The sequence below is a fragment of the Pezoporus flaviventris genome, unplaced genomic scaffold (assembly GCF_033815535.1).
Source record: "Pezoporus flaviventris isolate CSIRO_AGI_PZ_B2104156 unplaced genomic scaffold, CSIRO_AGI_Pfla_v1 ptg000034l, whole genome shotgun sequence".
NCBI lineage: Eukaryota > Metazoa > Chordata > Aves > Psittaciformes > Psittacidae > Pezoporus > Pezoporus flaviventris.
Window position 1 is genome coordinate 2,634,577 of NW_026892582.1, and position 14,078 is coordinate 2,648,654.

The 14,078-nt window shown below is 50.7% G+C and overlaps 1 protein-coding gene across 13 annotated transcripts in view; it reads left to right on the top strand.

The window, feature by feature from the left end:
* Positions 1-11,509, top strand: part of ITGB4 (integrin subunit beta 4) — a 30,198-nt gene extending 18,689 nt beyond the window's left edge. For 6 of the 13 annotated variants that reach the window (XM_061461984.1, XM_061461985.1, XM_061461983.1 and 3 more), the window contains 16 exons: positions 255-403; positions 719-923; positions 1,870-2,030; positions 2,390-2,570; positions 2,791-2,928; positions 3,453-3,635; positions 3,832-3,963; positions 4,960-5,160; positions 6,058-6,231; positions 6,722-6,895; positions 7,771-7,920; positions 8,561-8,749; positions 9,411-9,566; positions 10,020-10,184; positions 10,624-10,740; positions 11,345-11,509. In XM_061461984.1, the coding sequence (XP_061317968.1) occupies positions 255-403; positions 719-923; positions 1,870-2,030; positions 2,390-2,570; positions 2,791-2,928; positions 3,453-3,635; positions 3,832-3,963; positions 4,960-5,160; positions 6,058-6,231; positions 6,722-6,895; positions 7,771-7,920; positions 8,561-8,749; positions 9,411-9,566; positions 10,020-10,184; positions 10,624-10,740; positions 11,345-11,487 (2,618 nt within the window). In that variant the 3' untranslated portion in view covers positions 11,488-11,509. Of the gene's footprint in view, positions 1-254; positions 404-718; positions 924-1,869; positions 2,031-2,389; positions 2,571-2,790; positions 2,929-3,452; positions 3,636-3,831; positions 3,964-4,959; positions 5,161-6,057; positions 6,232-6,721; positions 7,921-8,560; positions 8,750-9,410; positions 9,567-10,019; positions 10,185-10,623; positions 10,741-11,011; positions 11,020-11,331 lie in introns of those variants that run through there. The other 7 variants (XM_061461991.1, XM_061461986.1, XM_061461987.1 and 4 more) reach the window with 7 other exon arrangements.
* Positions 11,510-14,078: the final 2,569 nt, after the last annotated feature.

Below are 14,078 nucleotides of genomic sequence, written 5' to 3' on the forward strand. Positions count from 1 at the left end.
CAGTTCATAGGTTGCTGGAATAAAATAAAACCTTTTTGCTGTTAATGCTGTGCTTGGGACAGTTTCCCTCTGCTTCTCATCTGGTTGTTTAGAGGAGGAAATACAAGCCAGGAGTAAAGTCTCTAGGCTATGCAATAATATTTCGTGCACACTCCACACTCATGGGTGACAGGAGCTCTGTGCGCACCTGCGTGTTTGTAATGTGATTCTTCATGTATTTGCTCTACACATTTCTTCTCTCCTGCCCCTTCCAGCCAGCAGCCTCATCACCTTCTTGCAGCCAGCCTATTCCCACAGTCGCTTTGACAAGCTGGCCAAGATCCCTGTCCTCCGGGAGATCATAGACGATGGGAAATCCCAAGTCACCTACAGGACCCGGGATCTCACCGCTAAGAATGGCAGGGTAAGGGTGATGCTCCTGACCTTGGCAGGCAGAAATGCGTGGGCACTGAGGGCTGGGAAGAAACTGACCCCGGGGCGGCAAAGAGCAGTTTTCAGGCTCAAAGGGGATGTGGCTGTGAGAGGGGAGACCCAAGACTGAGGTTAGCACTAGGGCAAGCATTCTCCTCCATGCCTTGCTCTCTGTGCCTCAGCAACCTGAGAGGCTGCCCCCCGAATTAAGGGCACTGGAAGGCACGTGGGGATTCACTGAGGGGAAGCTCGCTCTCTCTCAGAATTTTCTCAAGGGTGCTGTGGGTTACACCTCTTCCTTCTCCAGGACTACATCTTCACAGAGGGTGACCTGGTCTTCCAGCCTGGGGATACCCGAAAGGAGGTGCAGGTCCCCTTGTTGGAGCTGACAGAAATTGACACCCTCCTGCACAACTGCCAGCTCAAGCAGTTTGCCATTGATCTCCTCCACCCCAAGTACGGCGCCAAGATCGGCCGCTACCCCCAGACCACGGTTACCATCGCAGACCCAGGTAGGGGTGGGCAGCCAGGGGGTGGGGGGCCCCCCACACCGGACCAGCCTTCCCTGAGGTGGTGTACGGAGCTTCAGCCTCGCTCTTCACCCAAAAAGTGGCAATGAGGAGGTTCCTTCAGCTCCGACTGGTAGATTTGGGCCTCCCTCTAGAGGCATTAGTGGGTATATACAGTGGGTAGAAAGAGGAGGGATGATCTACCTGGCCAGAGGAAATACGAGCCATCTTCATTCCTTTTCCTCGGGGAGCTGAATAAAATGCTGTTAAAACAGGAGAGAGGTAGGAATTGCCATGAGCTGTGCTTGTGGTTCCTGTGGCTGGACAAGCAAAGCTATGTACAAAAATACAAAAGTATTGTCATCAAGTGAGTTGATAACATAAAGGTATTTATCACAGTACTGGTCATAAATACTGGGGGTACAAGACAGTCCCTTGATATTGGGCCAACGAGGAAAGCTTCAGGGGCAGGCACCAGGGGCTGGAGAGGCTCCAGAGAGCTGTCTTCTGGACTTGGTGGGTTTCCAGAAGCAACTCGATGACTTCAGAAGGCTCTGCCCATCGTTTTGTTCTCTTATATCTGCATAGGGCAACTGCTGAACCGACTGAAGCATTACTAAATACATTTAGACAGAGTTAAAGATTTTCAGAGGAAAGAAGGTGGTCTTTTAATTTCTTCCTACCTAGGCAGTCTGTAATGAGCAGCAGGAGGGTGCAGGACCTGGGGGGTCTGAGCCCAACTCTCAAGCCAGCTTGCTGTGTGGCTTTGTGGGATGTTATTAGGAAATGCCTCAGTTTCCCTTCCCTATAATGGGGATCTACCCCTCAGAAATGCTTTGAGAATTGCTGCTTGGGGGCAGGACAAGTGCTGAAGAGAGGCACACTTTCTTCTTTTTGTCCTGTGGGGGGGGACTAGCACTGATGTGTCCTTTCTTCCTTGTGCCTGCAGAGGTGGTGGATGGTATCCCCTCGATGACTGGCCTAGGCCAGATCTCCCAGTCCCCAAAAGGCCGCCTGAGTGCGCCACTTAACCCCAATGCCAATGCTCTCAGCTCCAGGGAAATCAGCTTCAGCTGGTTTCCTCCACCAGGAAAACCTCTGGGGTACAAGGTGAGGAGTGAATCCCTTGGGAGGGTGAGTCCTATCCTGCAGGTGTTTCACACACAGTCATTTGTGGCAAAAACATGGGGAGAAGATGCCCAAAGGAGGAAACAAGCTCATCCCTTCTGGACCCTCCATCCCTGAGGGACCATTATTGGGTGGATGTGGAATTTGCAGGAAAGATTCCTAGGGGGTTCATCTCCCTTTGCATCACTTACTATGAAATACCCACATCATTCTGGCCTCTCACTTCAAAAGAATAGCACAACACCTTGGGTTTCCCAGAGAAGATCTAATAAGAGATGGGGAATTTCTCACTCATTATGATGGGGATCTGAAGGCATCATGACTTGCTGCTGCTTTGCCAGGTTAAATACTGGATCCAAGGGGACCCCGAGTCAGAAGCCCATCTTATTGATGTCAAAGCACCATCAGTAGAGCTGAGTAACCTCTACCCCTTCTGCGACTACGAGATGCAAGTCTCTGCCTACAATGCCATGGGTGAAGGTGCTTACTCTGACATCATCCACTGCCGCACTCTTGAGGATGGTGAGCCAATCTACACTTTGTTTCCCACTATGTGGGAGCAAATTGGTGCCGGTGCACCCAGCATGGGCTCAGGGCTCCAGCTGTGAGCTTCTGATGGTCTTGGGGACAAGCACCCAGTGCCTCCCACTGCAACCCAGCTATGATCTGGGGAGCTCTGGGCATTTGTGTGCACTGGCTTCTGACTCACAGTAACCTGAACCCTTTGCTTTTGCCTTTCCAGTCCCCAGTGAGCCCGGCCGCTTGGCTTTCAATGTTGTGTCTTCCACTGTGACACAGCTGAGCTGGGCTGAGCCTGCAGAAACCAATGGGGAAATCACAGCTTATGAAGTCAGTTACGGACTTGTCAACGAGGACAACAGTAAGAGCTCATTTTCTGACCAGGGCAGTTCAGCCAGGCTGAGGAGCTGAAGTACAATTTCCAGAGGCTGGGGTAGTCCCAAGAAGCAGGAGAATTAGAATGGCTCCAAGCATGTTTCTTGAGGGGGTCACTTCTTGATGGGAGGAGCACAGGAAAATCACCATTCAGAATTTAACCCTGCAAAGCCTGGAGCACTCTCAGTTCCCATTCACTTCCATAGTGTTTTGCTGCTGCTTTTCATCTTAAAATCTTAGTTCATAGGTCTAGACTCTAGGGCTAGGATGTCAGGAAGATGCTATTTGGTGACACAGCAGCAAAAGGATACCTCTGCTCTAGGCTGACTCCACATTCAGTTTGGGAAGTCCCCGAAGATGATGTCATGCCCACACAGCTTCTACACCTTGTTCCAGAGCCAGGCTGTGTCCTGGCAGCAAACTTCAGTGAGCCTGTTGGCCAAGGATGGGGTGCTGTGGGATCCTTTGTGTCTCGTGGCCTCACGGGTGACAGGCATACTGTATTTGCAGTACCCATTGGCCCAATGAAGAAGGTGCTGGTTGAAGACCCAAAGAAGCGCATGGTGCTGATAGAAAACCTGCGGGAGTCCCAGCCCTATCGCTACATGGTGAAAGCCAGGAATGGTGCTGGCTGGGGACCTGAGAGAGAAGCTACCATCAACCTTGCCACGCAGCCTAAGCGCCCGATGTCCAGTGAGTTACTGCTCCCCCTGGGTGGGAGCAGGAGCACTGCTGGGATGTGCTTCCCATTACCCCAGCTGCTTCTCCATGTCCTGCTTGCTCAGCTCCACCACCCACCCTGGTGAATGCCGAAGGCCAGCCTAAGTATGGGAGGTTTGTGTGGTTTTGAGATGCTTGTCCAATGGCATTTTTCTCACCTCTTCTCCAGTCCCCATCATCCCTGATGTCCCCATCATTGATGCAGAGGGAGGCGAGGACTACGACAGCTACCTGATGTACAGTGCAGATGTGCTTCGCTCTGCAGCTGGCAGCAAGCATCCCAGTGTCTCTGATGATTCAGGTACGTTGCTCTGGGTTTTGCAAGGTCACTTTTAACATTTCTTTTCCTTAACAGCAGCTTTCAGCAATGGGTTTCACTGCTCCTTTCCTCCTCATGGAGATAGAGAAATCCAAGTCACAGAGAAGGTGGAGATCAACCAAAGCACGGTAGCTGCATCCATGGGAACACTTGACTAGTCACAGTGTAAATAAGACCAGTGCCTCCCTTCTTAGCCATGAAGCAAAGAGAAATCCCAGTGTGGGGTGAGAGAGCTTTTCATGGCCCTCCCTGCTCACCTTCCCTTCCTGTTGCCATTTGGCTGGACCACAAGAGCTCCTGTCAGCAAGCAAGTACTGGCAAGTCAGACCTCTGAGTCTCTCGGATGCTCAGGGTCTTGGCCAAGCCAACAGGAGGGAATTCACAAGGTGCTGGGAAGGCACTGACTTCCTCCATCAGTTCACTCTCTGAATAAGGCTGGCTTCCTTGTCTTTTACTGGGACAACGATGGGAAGATGTGCCATAAGTGAAATGATGAGGCTTGTCAGTAGGATTTGGAGGGTCTTCCCTGGGAAAGTTCTCCAGGGCCTGGGATCAAGCAGTGAGTCCCTGGTCCTGTCAGAGAGCAAGGTAATGAGACCACTGAGCACACATCGAGGACTGAGAGAACCTCTCCTGAGCAGAGGACAATTGTTGCAAGACTCCTCATAACAGGGACAGGCGTGTGGTGGGAGTCTGACTCTCACCTTTGTCATGATGGACACAGGGCTGGAAAAGAGCCCTGGCGCTGAGGAACACCATGCATGTTGCATTCCCACCGTCTTCTTTCTACTAGTCACACAATGGTTGCACTGCCTGAACTCATCAGCTCACTTGGCGAGACAGGCTGCGAAGGGTTGTTGTTCCTGTTCCCACTGGTGCCTGTCCCTTCCCTCCCCAGCAAGCACCACAGAGGTGGTGGGCAGCCCACTCTGTATCCCGCAGATCATGCCAACACCAGTGCTTGCGTTGTCCCAAAAGGCTCCAGGTGGAAATATGTGCCGCTGCTGGGAGAAGACTTGGATCTTCGACGCATCACCTGGAGGCTCCCAGCTGAAACCATTCCCCGCCTCTCTGGCAGCAGCCGCTTCTCCTCAGACACCGAGGGTCTCCTCCATGAGGAGGACAGCGACGTGGCTACTGGCAGCCTGAGGAGGAGCGGGACGCCCTGTCCCCAAGCAGGTGAAGGGCAGCTTCATTAAGGCACTGAGTGTCCTGTCTCATCCTGCTCTGAGACAAGGGGCTGGCAACCGGGGTCTGCCCCAGTACATGTCCCCTTCCTCCCCTTGTGTGCCCATCTTATGTTGGCATGATGCACTGTTCACATACTGTAGTCTGCTTCAAAAACTGTTCTGGTGTGTCTGCTCACAAGAGTGTCAAGGTAACCCCCATCTCGGCATGGACTTGGGAGCCTAACAAGTTGCTAGCAAGTTGCTTCTGCAAAAGGCTGGACCTTCAAGGCAGGAGAAAACTCAGATGATACCTCCTAAGTGGCACCTGCAAAGGCAGCTCCTCACCTTAATTAAGTGCCCTGAGCTTCTAGGGCAGATCTGCTGGACTGATCTATCCTGGCCTGCTGCTGAGAAGGGCTGGGAGCTCATCAAAGACCAGAACAATGGAGCAGAGTTTGCTTTTCAAATCCAGATGAAATGGGATCCAGAGTGAGATTTGGAGAAACTGCCTCAATAAAGGGCTGTTTTCCTTTTTTTACCTTTTTTTTTCTTTTTTTTTCATCTGAAATTATATACTTGGGCTTGCGTCTAAGAAAGATGTGAGAGAACATGGCAAGAACCACAAGACAGTGCTCCAGTGAGGCCGAGGTCTGGAGTTACCTTGAGCACCATGGGGCTGTCTGGTGCCGTGTGCAGGGCAAAGTCTCAATTTACCTCTTTGCTTCCACATCATCAGCTTAGGTGGCTTTTTCTAGATGTAGTGCTCCAGAACAACCTTCCAGAGTGGCTGAAGCTGGGATGCAGCCAAGGCAGGGTGCACCATGATGCCTCCTGCTTCCTTCCCATGGAAACTGGAGCAGCAGCCCTGTCCATAGCCCTGTTCCTCACAGTGTGCTCTCTTTCACAGAACACTTGCTGAATGGCCGGGTAGACCTCTCCTTCCCTGGCAGTAGCAGTGGCACACTGACCAGAGCAACAAACACCAGCTACCATCAGCTGAGCTCACACATGCAGCAGGAGCACAGAGTGATGGGAAGCTCCTCTCTGACAAGAGACTACTCCACAATGCTGATGGGGCACGGTGAGTACCGTGATGATGGACCTGTCCTTCCCTTCCACCCCTATTACTGTCTTTGGACTTATGCCCTACAAGTCTTTTTGGTGTGACAACTGTGTTCACTGCAAAGGGGGCCTATGAACCAGACATATGTAAGGTCATGTCCTCACCACTGATGTTTAGGTGCTTTGCTAAGGCCAGCCTGCTACCAGACTAGTCTGGAAAGGGTTTCCATCCCTCATGTGCAGAGTGCTCGGGAAAGGGAGCTACATCCTTATCCTCACACCACAAAGCACTCTGGCAAGTGCATGTGTGTATTCTTACTCTGTCTAGCAGCATGGTTGCCTTTTGGCTCCACAGGTGTACATCAGCTGGTGCTGACAGAAGGTTGTTATAAGACTCTTCAAATCTGAGCCTTAAAAAAATCTACTCTGCAGGAGCCAGCACCTGGGCTGAACCTGCTCTGAAGTCTCCAATGGTGTTTTTCTCTCTTTCTCTTGCACCGCTTCTGTAGATTGTCCAGGGACACTCTTCCCTCCCATCTGTGAAGATGCCGGGAGGACAATCCTGCAGCCTCAGGATGTGGGTTTCAGGAGCAGGGCAAAGGTGAAGGGTTACTACCCCAGCACTGGCTGTCGGGACTCTATAATCATGACTGATGGGTCTGCAGGGATTTGCAAGTACATAGGTACAGCTTTGCCCAGTGTCTCTTCCCAGCCATGCATCCCATAACAGCCAAGCCACTGACCATCCATGAGCTGTTGCCATCCATTGCTTGCCCCAAATCCTCTCTCCATGGCTCGCTGTGTGCCACGCTGGTGATCTTCCTGGCGCAACCTGAGCCTTCATCACACCACCTTTCCCTTCACAGGTGACTTCAGCTGTGTTTCAACCCACCTGGGCTGCTTAACACTCACCACCACGGTGCTCTAATGAGCTGACCAGCTCATTGTTCCCATTCTCTTCATTCCTAACAAGCTGCTTGTTCTCAGTCTTACCCCACAGGTCTTCAGAGGAGTCTTGGGGAGAACATGTGCTCCATATGAAATGTCCCTCTGCAAGCTCCTTGGGAAAGTCCATGTCAATGAGGGGTTTCAGTTTTTGAGTGGCACCTGGGAGGCTGCTGTGCTAACATGAGCCCTTGTCCCAGCTGCCCCATACCCTTGATCAGTCCCTGAAGGTGTTGGACTGCTTCAGCTATAGACTAGGGCCAGTGCTAACTGAGCTATATGTGAAGATAACTGTGAAGCTTATGGCAGAGTGGACAGGGTGCTTCAGGGTGAGTGAGGAGGGCCACATGCAGCACCTGGACCCCTGCTCTGGTTTCTCTACCACAGGGGCACAAAGCTTACCTTAACTTATGCCACTCAAGGCTGGCACCCCAAGGCCATGGGAATTCACTGTAGGTATGCAGAGCCAGCCAGTCCTGGGCTGTGGTGAGTCAGCTTGCAGAGATGACATCTCACCACGCTCTCCGTGGACCATTAGGACCATCCCATGCTTGTGTGTGCTACTCCCTCCTCTCCCCCAGATCTCCACCCTGATGCTGCCTTTTTCCTTCAGACTCCAGGCCGCGGCTAGGGGTTCCCGACACCCCTACACGCCTGGTGTTCTCTGCCCTGGGACCCACCTCCCTGAAGGTGAGCTGGCAGGAGCCGCACTGCGAGAAGGAGGTGCAGGGCTACAGCGTGCACTACCAGCTCCTCAATGGAGGTCAGTGAGCAGGTGCCACTGTCCACCAGGCACTTGGTGGTGGGAGTTTCTGGAGAATCTGGTCTGGGTCTTCTCCTGGGCAATGGCCTCTGGGTGATTCTGCTTGAGCAGAGGGGTTGGACCAAATGAACTCCAGGGGTCCTTTCCAGCCCTAACCATTCCGGGATTCAGGGACTGGTCCCCAACTTTGCTTTTTCTGCAGCCTTAAGGAAGTGTCTCAGCTACCTCACAGCTCTCATTCTCTGCTTCTGCTGGGGGGACAATTCCTTGTGAAGTCATCCCTCCTCCAAAACCACTTGGAATCATCCTCCACCAGCCCAAACATTTCAGTCGAAGGTTTTTTCCAGCACATTGGACTTGGAGGAAGAATTTGAATGAAAATATTTTTACATGAAATTTGGGTCAGTTAGTAAAAATGTAATTATCTTTGGCTGAAAATCATTTTGTTTTCAAGAAGCTGCTGTTTGTGCTGAGCCTTTTTTGAAACAGCCTCTTGTCCTGCTGTCGGTGGTGATGTGTGATGGAGGTGGCCAGGGATGACTTTTCCAGGTGGTCCATTTGAGATGGAGTTTAAGCAAAAGCCATGGCTCTGTCTTTGTATCTGCAACATGATGCTGACATCCCACTTTGTGTGTCCCAGGAGAGGTCCACCGCCTCACCATCCGCAACCCCAGCCAGAACTCAGTGGTGGTAGAGGACCTGCTGCCCAACCACTCCTACATCTTTAAGGTGAAGGCACAGAGTGAGGAAGGCTGGGGCCCGGAGAGGGAAGGAGTCATCACCATAGAGTCCCAGGTGGACCCTCAGAGCCCACTCAGCCCTGTACCAGGTGAGGTGGATGGAGGGCAGGAGAAGGGTGACACTGATGTCTCTGCTGCTGTCTGCAGTGCTGGCCTTGCTGTTTTCCCTTACCACATCCTGAGTTCTCCTTTCCTTCCTTTCATTTACGAATAGGGCCTTCTTCCCCATGAATCCACCTTCCACTAGCTGTCTAGGTAGCTGTCGTGGTTTGAATCCAGCTGACAACTCGGCACCAGGCAGCCACTCACTCACCCGCCCAGGCAGGATGGGGAGGGGAATCGGAAGAATGTAAAACCCATGGGTGGAGATAACAGTCCAATAACTAAAGCATAATATGAAACTACTAATATTAATGATAAGGGAAATAACAAGGGAGCTAATATAAAACAAAAAGGGGAAAAGAAAAAAACACTAACCAGCAGTGGTTCACAATACGATTGCTCAGCACCCGCCAGCTGATACCCAGCCTTACCCAAGCAGCAATCATTCCCTTCTGGGTAGTTCCCCCAGTTTATACAGTGGGCATGCAGCACTGCACTAGCTACTGGGAAGAAAAGTAACTGTTACAGCTGAAACCAGGACAGTTGCTGAGACCTTGCAGCTCGTTTCATAAATGCTGTGTGCAAATCCCTCCCCGGCTCCTCCTCACCACCTTCTCTGATACTGATCTCTTACTCGTGCTCCTGCAGGTTCACCCTTCACGCTGAGCACACCCAGTGCTCCTGGGCCACTTGTGTTCACTGCCCTCAGCCCTGACTCCCTGCAGCTCAGCTGGGAGAGACCCCGCAAGCCCAATGGGTCCATCTTGGGCTACATGGTTACCTGTGAGATGCTGCATGGAGGAGGTATGGTACCAGGCTGTGGAAGCCCAGTTCCCTGCGTAGAGCACAAGATGCCTCCAGCAAATGCAACCACTTGCTGCTTTTTTGCTGTGACCAGCAACAAAGTTGTCTGCTTGCAGACAAAATAGGGGCATGAGCCTGATTCCAGGCCTGGAAGCTGCTGGACCATGCTGCTTTGTGTCACGGCATGGTCTGGTGTAAAAAAAATGTGGTGGGAAGAGGAAGGACCTGTAGCTTGTTATAGTCCAAACCCAGTGGAGGCTTTTTGTTGTGGATCACCACTGTACTAAAATAGGGTTGCCTTAACCCTTAATAGAACTGGATGTGATCATACAGTCTGAGAGCGGCATAAAGCTTAGGGAAAGCTAAGACAGCAGCTAGAGTCAGGGGGATTGTATTTGGAGCGACTAGAACAGACCTGTTTGTCTTCACTTCTGGTATGTCTGTGTGGATTAGGGGAGCCCAGGAATATCTATGTCGAAGGAGACAATCCTGAAACCACCCTGACTGTGCCCCACCTGAATGAGAATGTCCCATACAAGTTCAAAGTGCAAGCCAAGACCACCCAAGGCTTTGGGCCAGAGAGAGAAGGCATCATCACCATTGAATCTCAGGATGGAGGTACAGTAGTACCATGTCTTCTTAGAGGTGCAAAGTTAAGAAACCTCTCAGAGCAGCAAACACAATTCCTGGAGTCCCTTTCCAGCTTTGGTGGTGACTCAGTTTTTCACTGAAGACATACAGACACTGTCAGGTTCTCATGATCCTTCCACATTCAGTGCATCAGGACTGGGACAGTGCTCACAAGGCAGAGCGTTGTCTTCATGGAAGACAATGTTTAATTTATTATGAAACTTCTTGGTTGTACACATACCTGGAGGCAGCTTCTTGCACTGGACAGTGTAAGACCTTCCCAGTCCTTCCAGTTCTTTCTAAACCTGGCTCTGATGTCAGCAAGAGAAATCTCCTGAGCTGTCTGCTGGTGCTCACTGTGCAGGTTTGAGGGGTTGGATGCTTCTTGTCATTTCCTGAATGCCTCATCCCTTTTTCTTCTCCCAAGGCACTTTCTCCCAGTTTGGAGGACAGCAGTACATGAGAGAGGAAGTGTACAACTTCCCAGCAGAATACACCACCAATACCAGCATCAGCCACTCCTCTCTGGATCCCCACTTCACAGGTAGGGGCTCACTGTCTTCTTTGAAACCCTTGGAGAGCAAAGGATAACTCTGCTTGTCCAAAGGTCTAAGGATGCTTTTACCTCAAGTGTCAAAGGCAGGGAGGGAGGATCCATCAGCAGGATTAATGAAGAGGACCAGACCCTTTCCTGCACCATGTCCCTGCTCTGCCCCAGAGGCAGTTGCAGTCATTTCCTCATGTGCTACCCAGTCACAGAAGGAATGCTGGGTTCTTAGAGTCCCCCAGGACTATCACTAGGGATCAAATCTTAGCTCTTCATGCAAGATTAGATCTCTCCAGAGCAGAAAAAAAGAAGTGTGATGACCATCTTCAATTACATCAATGTAGTTGTCCCATCTGAGTTCAGCAACTCATGGATTCACACTGCAACATGGAGAGTTTAGGAGCTTTTAGGAGCTATTAGGAGATCCATCTTATTGACTGACATAGCTAAGTACTGAGTCACTTGATTTGGAGAGGTTTTTCATCAATTAAAGTGATATTTAAGGAGAAATCTTTGACAGAAATCATCAGGTAGAGCAGATCCTATTCCCTGTGACCTCATACTTAGCACGGTGTCCTGACCACAAAGTTTCTCATTGCAGACAGCATGCTCCTGACAACCCAGAGAGTAGAGAGTGCCAGCAGCACCCTCACCAAACAGGTCACCAAAGAGTTTGTGAGCCGGATCATGACGTCCAGTGGGACCCTCACCAAACAGATGGAAAGGCAGTTTTATGAGGCCTGAGTCAGGGCAGGCTGCCTGCCAGCGGGACGGCAGGACTTTGTGGAATAGTCCAAGATGCTGCTGTGGCGCCTGGGAAGCTCCTCCTGTGGGCAGAGACCTTCCATGGCACTTCAAGCTCTGGACCTCTGCTTTGGAGCCCAGCACGCTCAAAGCTCTGTCACAGCTGGGTCACCAGGCTTGTGCTTATCCTTCAGGACTTGGCCACCCTCTCCTACTCTGCAGAGACTCAGTTCTGTGGTTGATGTCTTCCAGGAACAATCACCACTCACTCCAATGCCATTTTTCAATGCGCATCCATCCAAATACACCTGCGGAAATTCAGGTGTCTCAATGGCTGCAGCCTTCCCAGATAAATGGAACAGGATGATTTATTCTCAGACCATCAGTTTTGAGAAGATCCCAGCTGACAACATCCTGATTTATAGCATCACCATTTCCATCTGTGCGTGCTCCAGGCTCTCTAGCAACTTGTATGTCCACTGGAGATGGTTATTTTGTTCTGTTTGGGCTTTTTCTATGAAAGCTGCATAGGTCTGGGGTAACCTAATGCTTCGTCCTGCACCTATTTGTGTCTATCCTTCACTGCTAACATTTGGTACCATGATAGCAAAGTATAGCCTTTCATTTGTACAGCATTACTCATGACAGCCTCTGAAGCTTTTTTTCTTTTTTTGCATACATTATTGTACAGTTTTCTCAGTATATATATAAATATATAGAAATGTATTTTATTATTTTATAAAAAAATGGAGGTGGTGAGATCTATGCTCAATGTGGAGGCTACACATGGGACTGTGATTGCTGAGAAACATGAATAACTAAGTTATTAATTAAGGGCTTGATCCAAAGGCCACTAAACCCTGTGGGAAGCCTGTTGATGAGCTGGCTAGCTCTGCCTTGGGCTTTATATCCTCCAGCACTGGAAACTCCAGCAGAAGGCTGCAGCTGAGCACTTTCCAGCAGCAGCATCATGCACAGGAGGGCTGGGAGCTGCCTGGAAGTGAGGGACAGGCATGGCCCCAGTACCTGTGCTTGGAGATGGGAATGGTGCCTGGAATTTCTTGCATGGCTGAGGGGGAGAGCATTGAGATTTTTAGGCAGATGTTTGGCATCTTTCAAAAGCTCTTTTGCCCAACATCAGTGTCCATAAAGGGACCTGTGATCCATCAGTGAACACAAGGGAAGAGCAAGCCTGCGAGCAGCAGGCACTTTCACCAGCCTGAGTAAGCTTCCTTCAGGCCTTGGCTTTACCTGTTCTCACACAGTGCCGGGTGCAGGGCCCTTGCTGGGCCTCATTCCCTGGCTCTGAGTGCACTGTGTGGCCTCTTGCTGCCCTCTGCCAGCTGCAGCTGCCCAGGAGTGGGTGAGGAGCCTGCTGAAGGCAGGGATCCTGCCTGGAGCAGCAGCTGCCACTGTTCTGCATTAGAGCTCACAACTGGAACAGCAGCTGCTGGTCTCCCTGGCAGCAGCATCAGCCTACATCTTCCTATATCTGCCTAACTCCATCTGATGCTGGACCTGCCCCTTTTTGCTTTTGGTGTTTTTTTTCGTTGCTGGTTTTGGGTTTTAGGGATTTTTTTTTTTTTTTTTTTTGAGGGGAGGTGGGGTTGTTTGGGGTTTTTTGTGTGTTTTTTCCTTTTTTTTTTGGTGTGTGTGTTTTGGACTCAGACTTTTGCAGCGCTGACACAACCAAGAGCTCCCTCTCCTCTCGGGAGTGTTCATCTGAGTGCAAGGGCTAGAACATGTTTGAGCCAAAGCTGCATGTGGGTAAATAAAGTCCACTGGAGTCTCCAGGGCTGCAGGTGGGGCTGGGTCAGTTTTAGACTTACATCAAGAAATACTTCACCAGTCCTGTGGTTTGGGTTTTTTTCCACTGTGCCTTCAAGAAACACTCACTCATCCTGAGCAGGTTCCAGCCTCCCTGGTTCTTGTCTCACTGTTGATTGGAATTTCCTCTCCAGCTGATGTGCCTCCTCCGGCACAAGGACTCCATGATGCCTTCCCTGTGCTTTGGGGTCTGGGGTAAAACACTGAAAACAGCCTCAAAAGGGGGCTCCATTTTCAAGCACTTTCATTGAAGACCTTCCTGTTATCTAAGAGCACAGCCTGTCAGGTGCTGCTCTCCAGGGGGCTCTATCCCCACTGCAAGGTGGCTGCACATGAACCTACTGCATCACACTATGCCAGTGTCACCTTTTAATTTTCATCTGGTTGTTAGGGCTGATGGGTTTTCAGCCTTTCCAAGGCAGATCCAGCAGCCCAATCGGACAGAGGGTCTGTATCAGATAGCTTCCTATTGCACACAATAAATGTGTTCTCTACAGTCTGCCTCTTCCCTTTCTTAAAAAATAAAATATTTAAAAAATATTTCCCCCCACCCACCCTCGATGTGTCACAAATATTAAGGACATGTGCCAGAAGTAGATACCCAAGCAGAGGCAGTGCCTGCTGCTGCTCCAGAGGCAACACTGGACCCTGACGCCCTGGTACTTGCTCATTACACCAGTATAAACTGGAGTTCAACTGGTCTCCTCTGCCCCTCTGAAGAAAAGTTGCCCAGTGACTTTGGCTCGACTCAGTGGGTGCAGAAC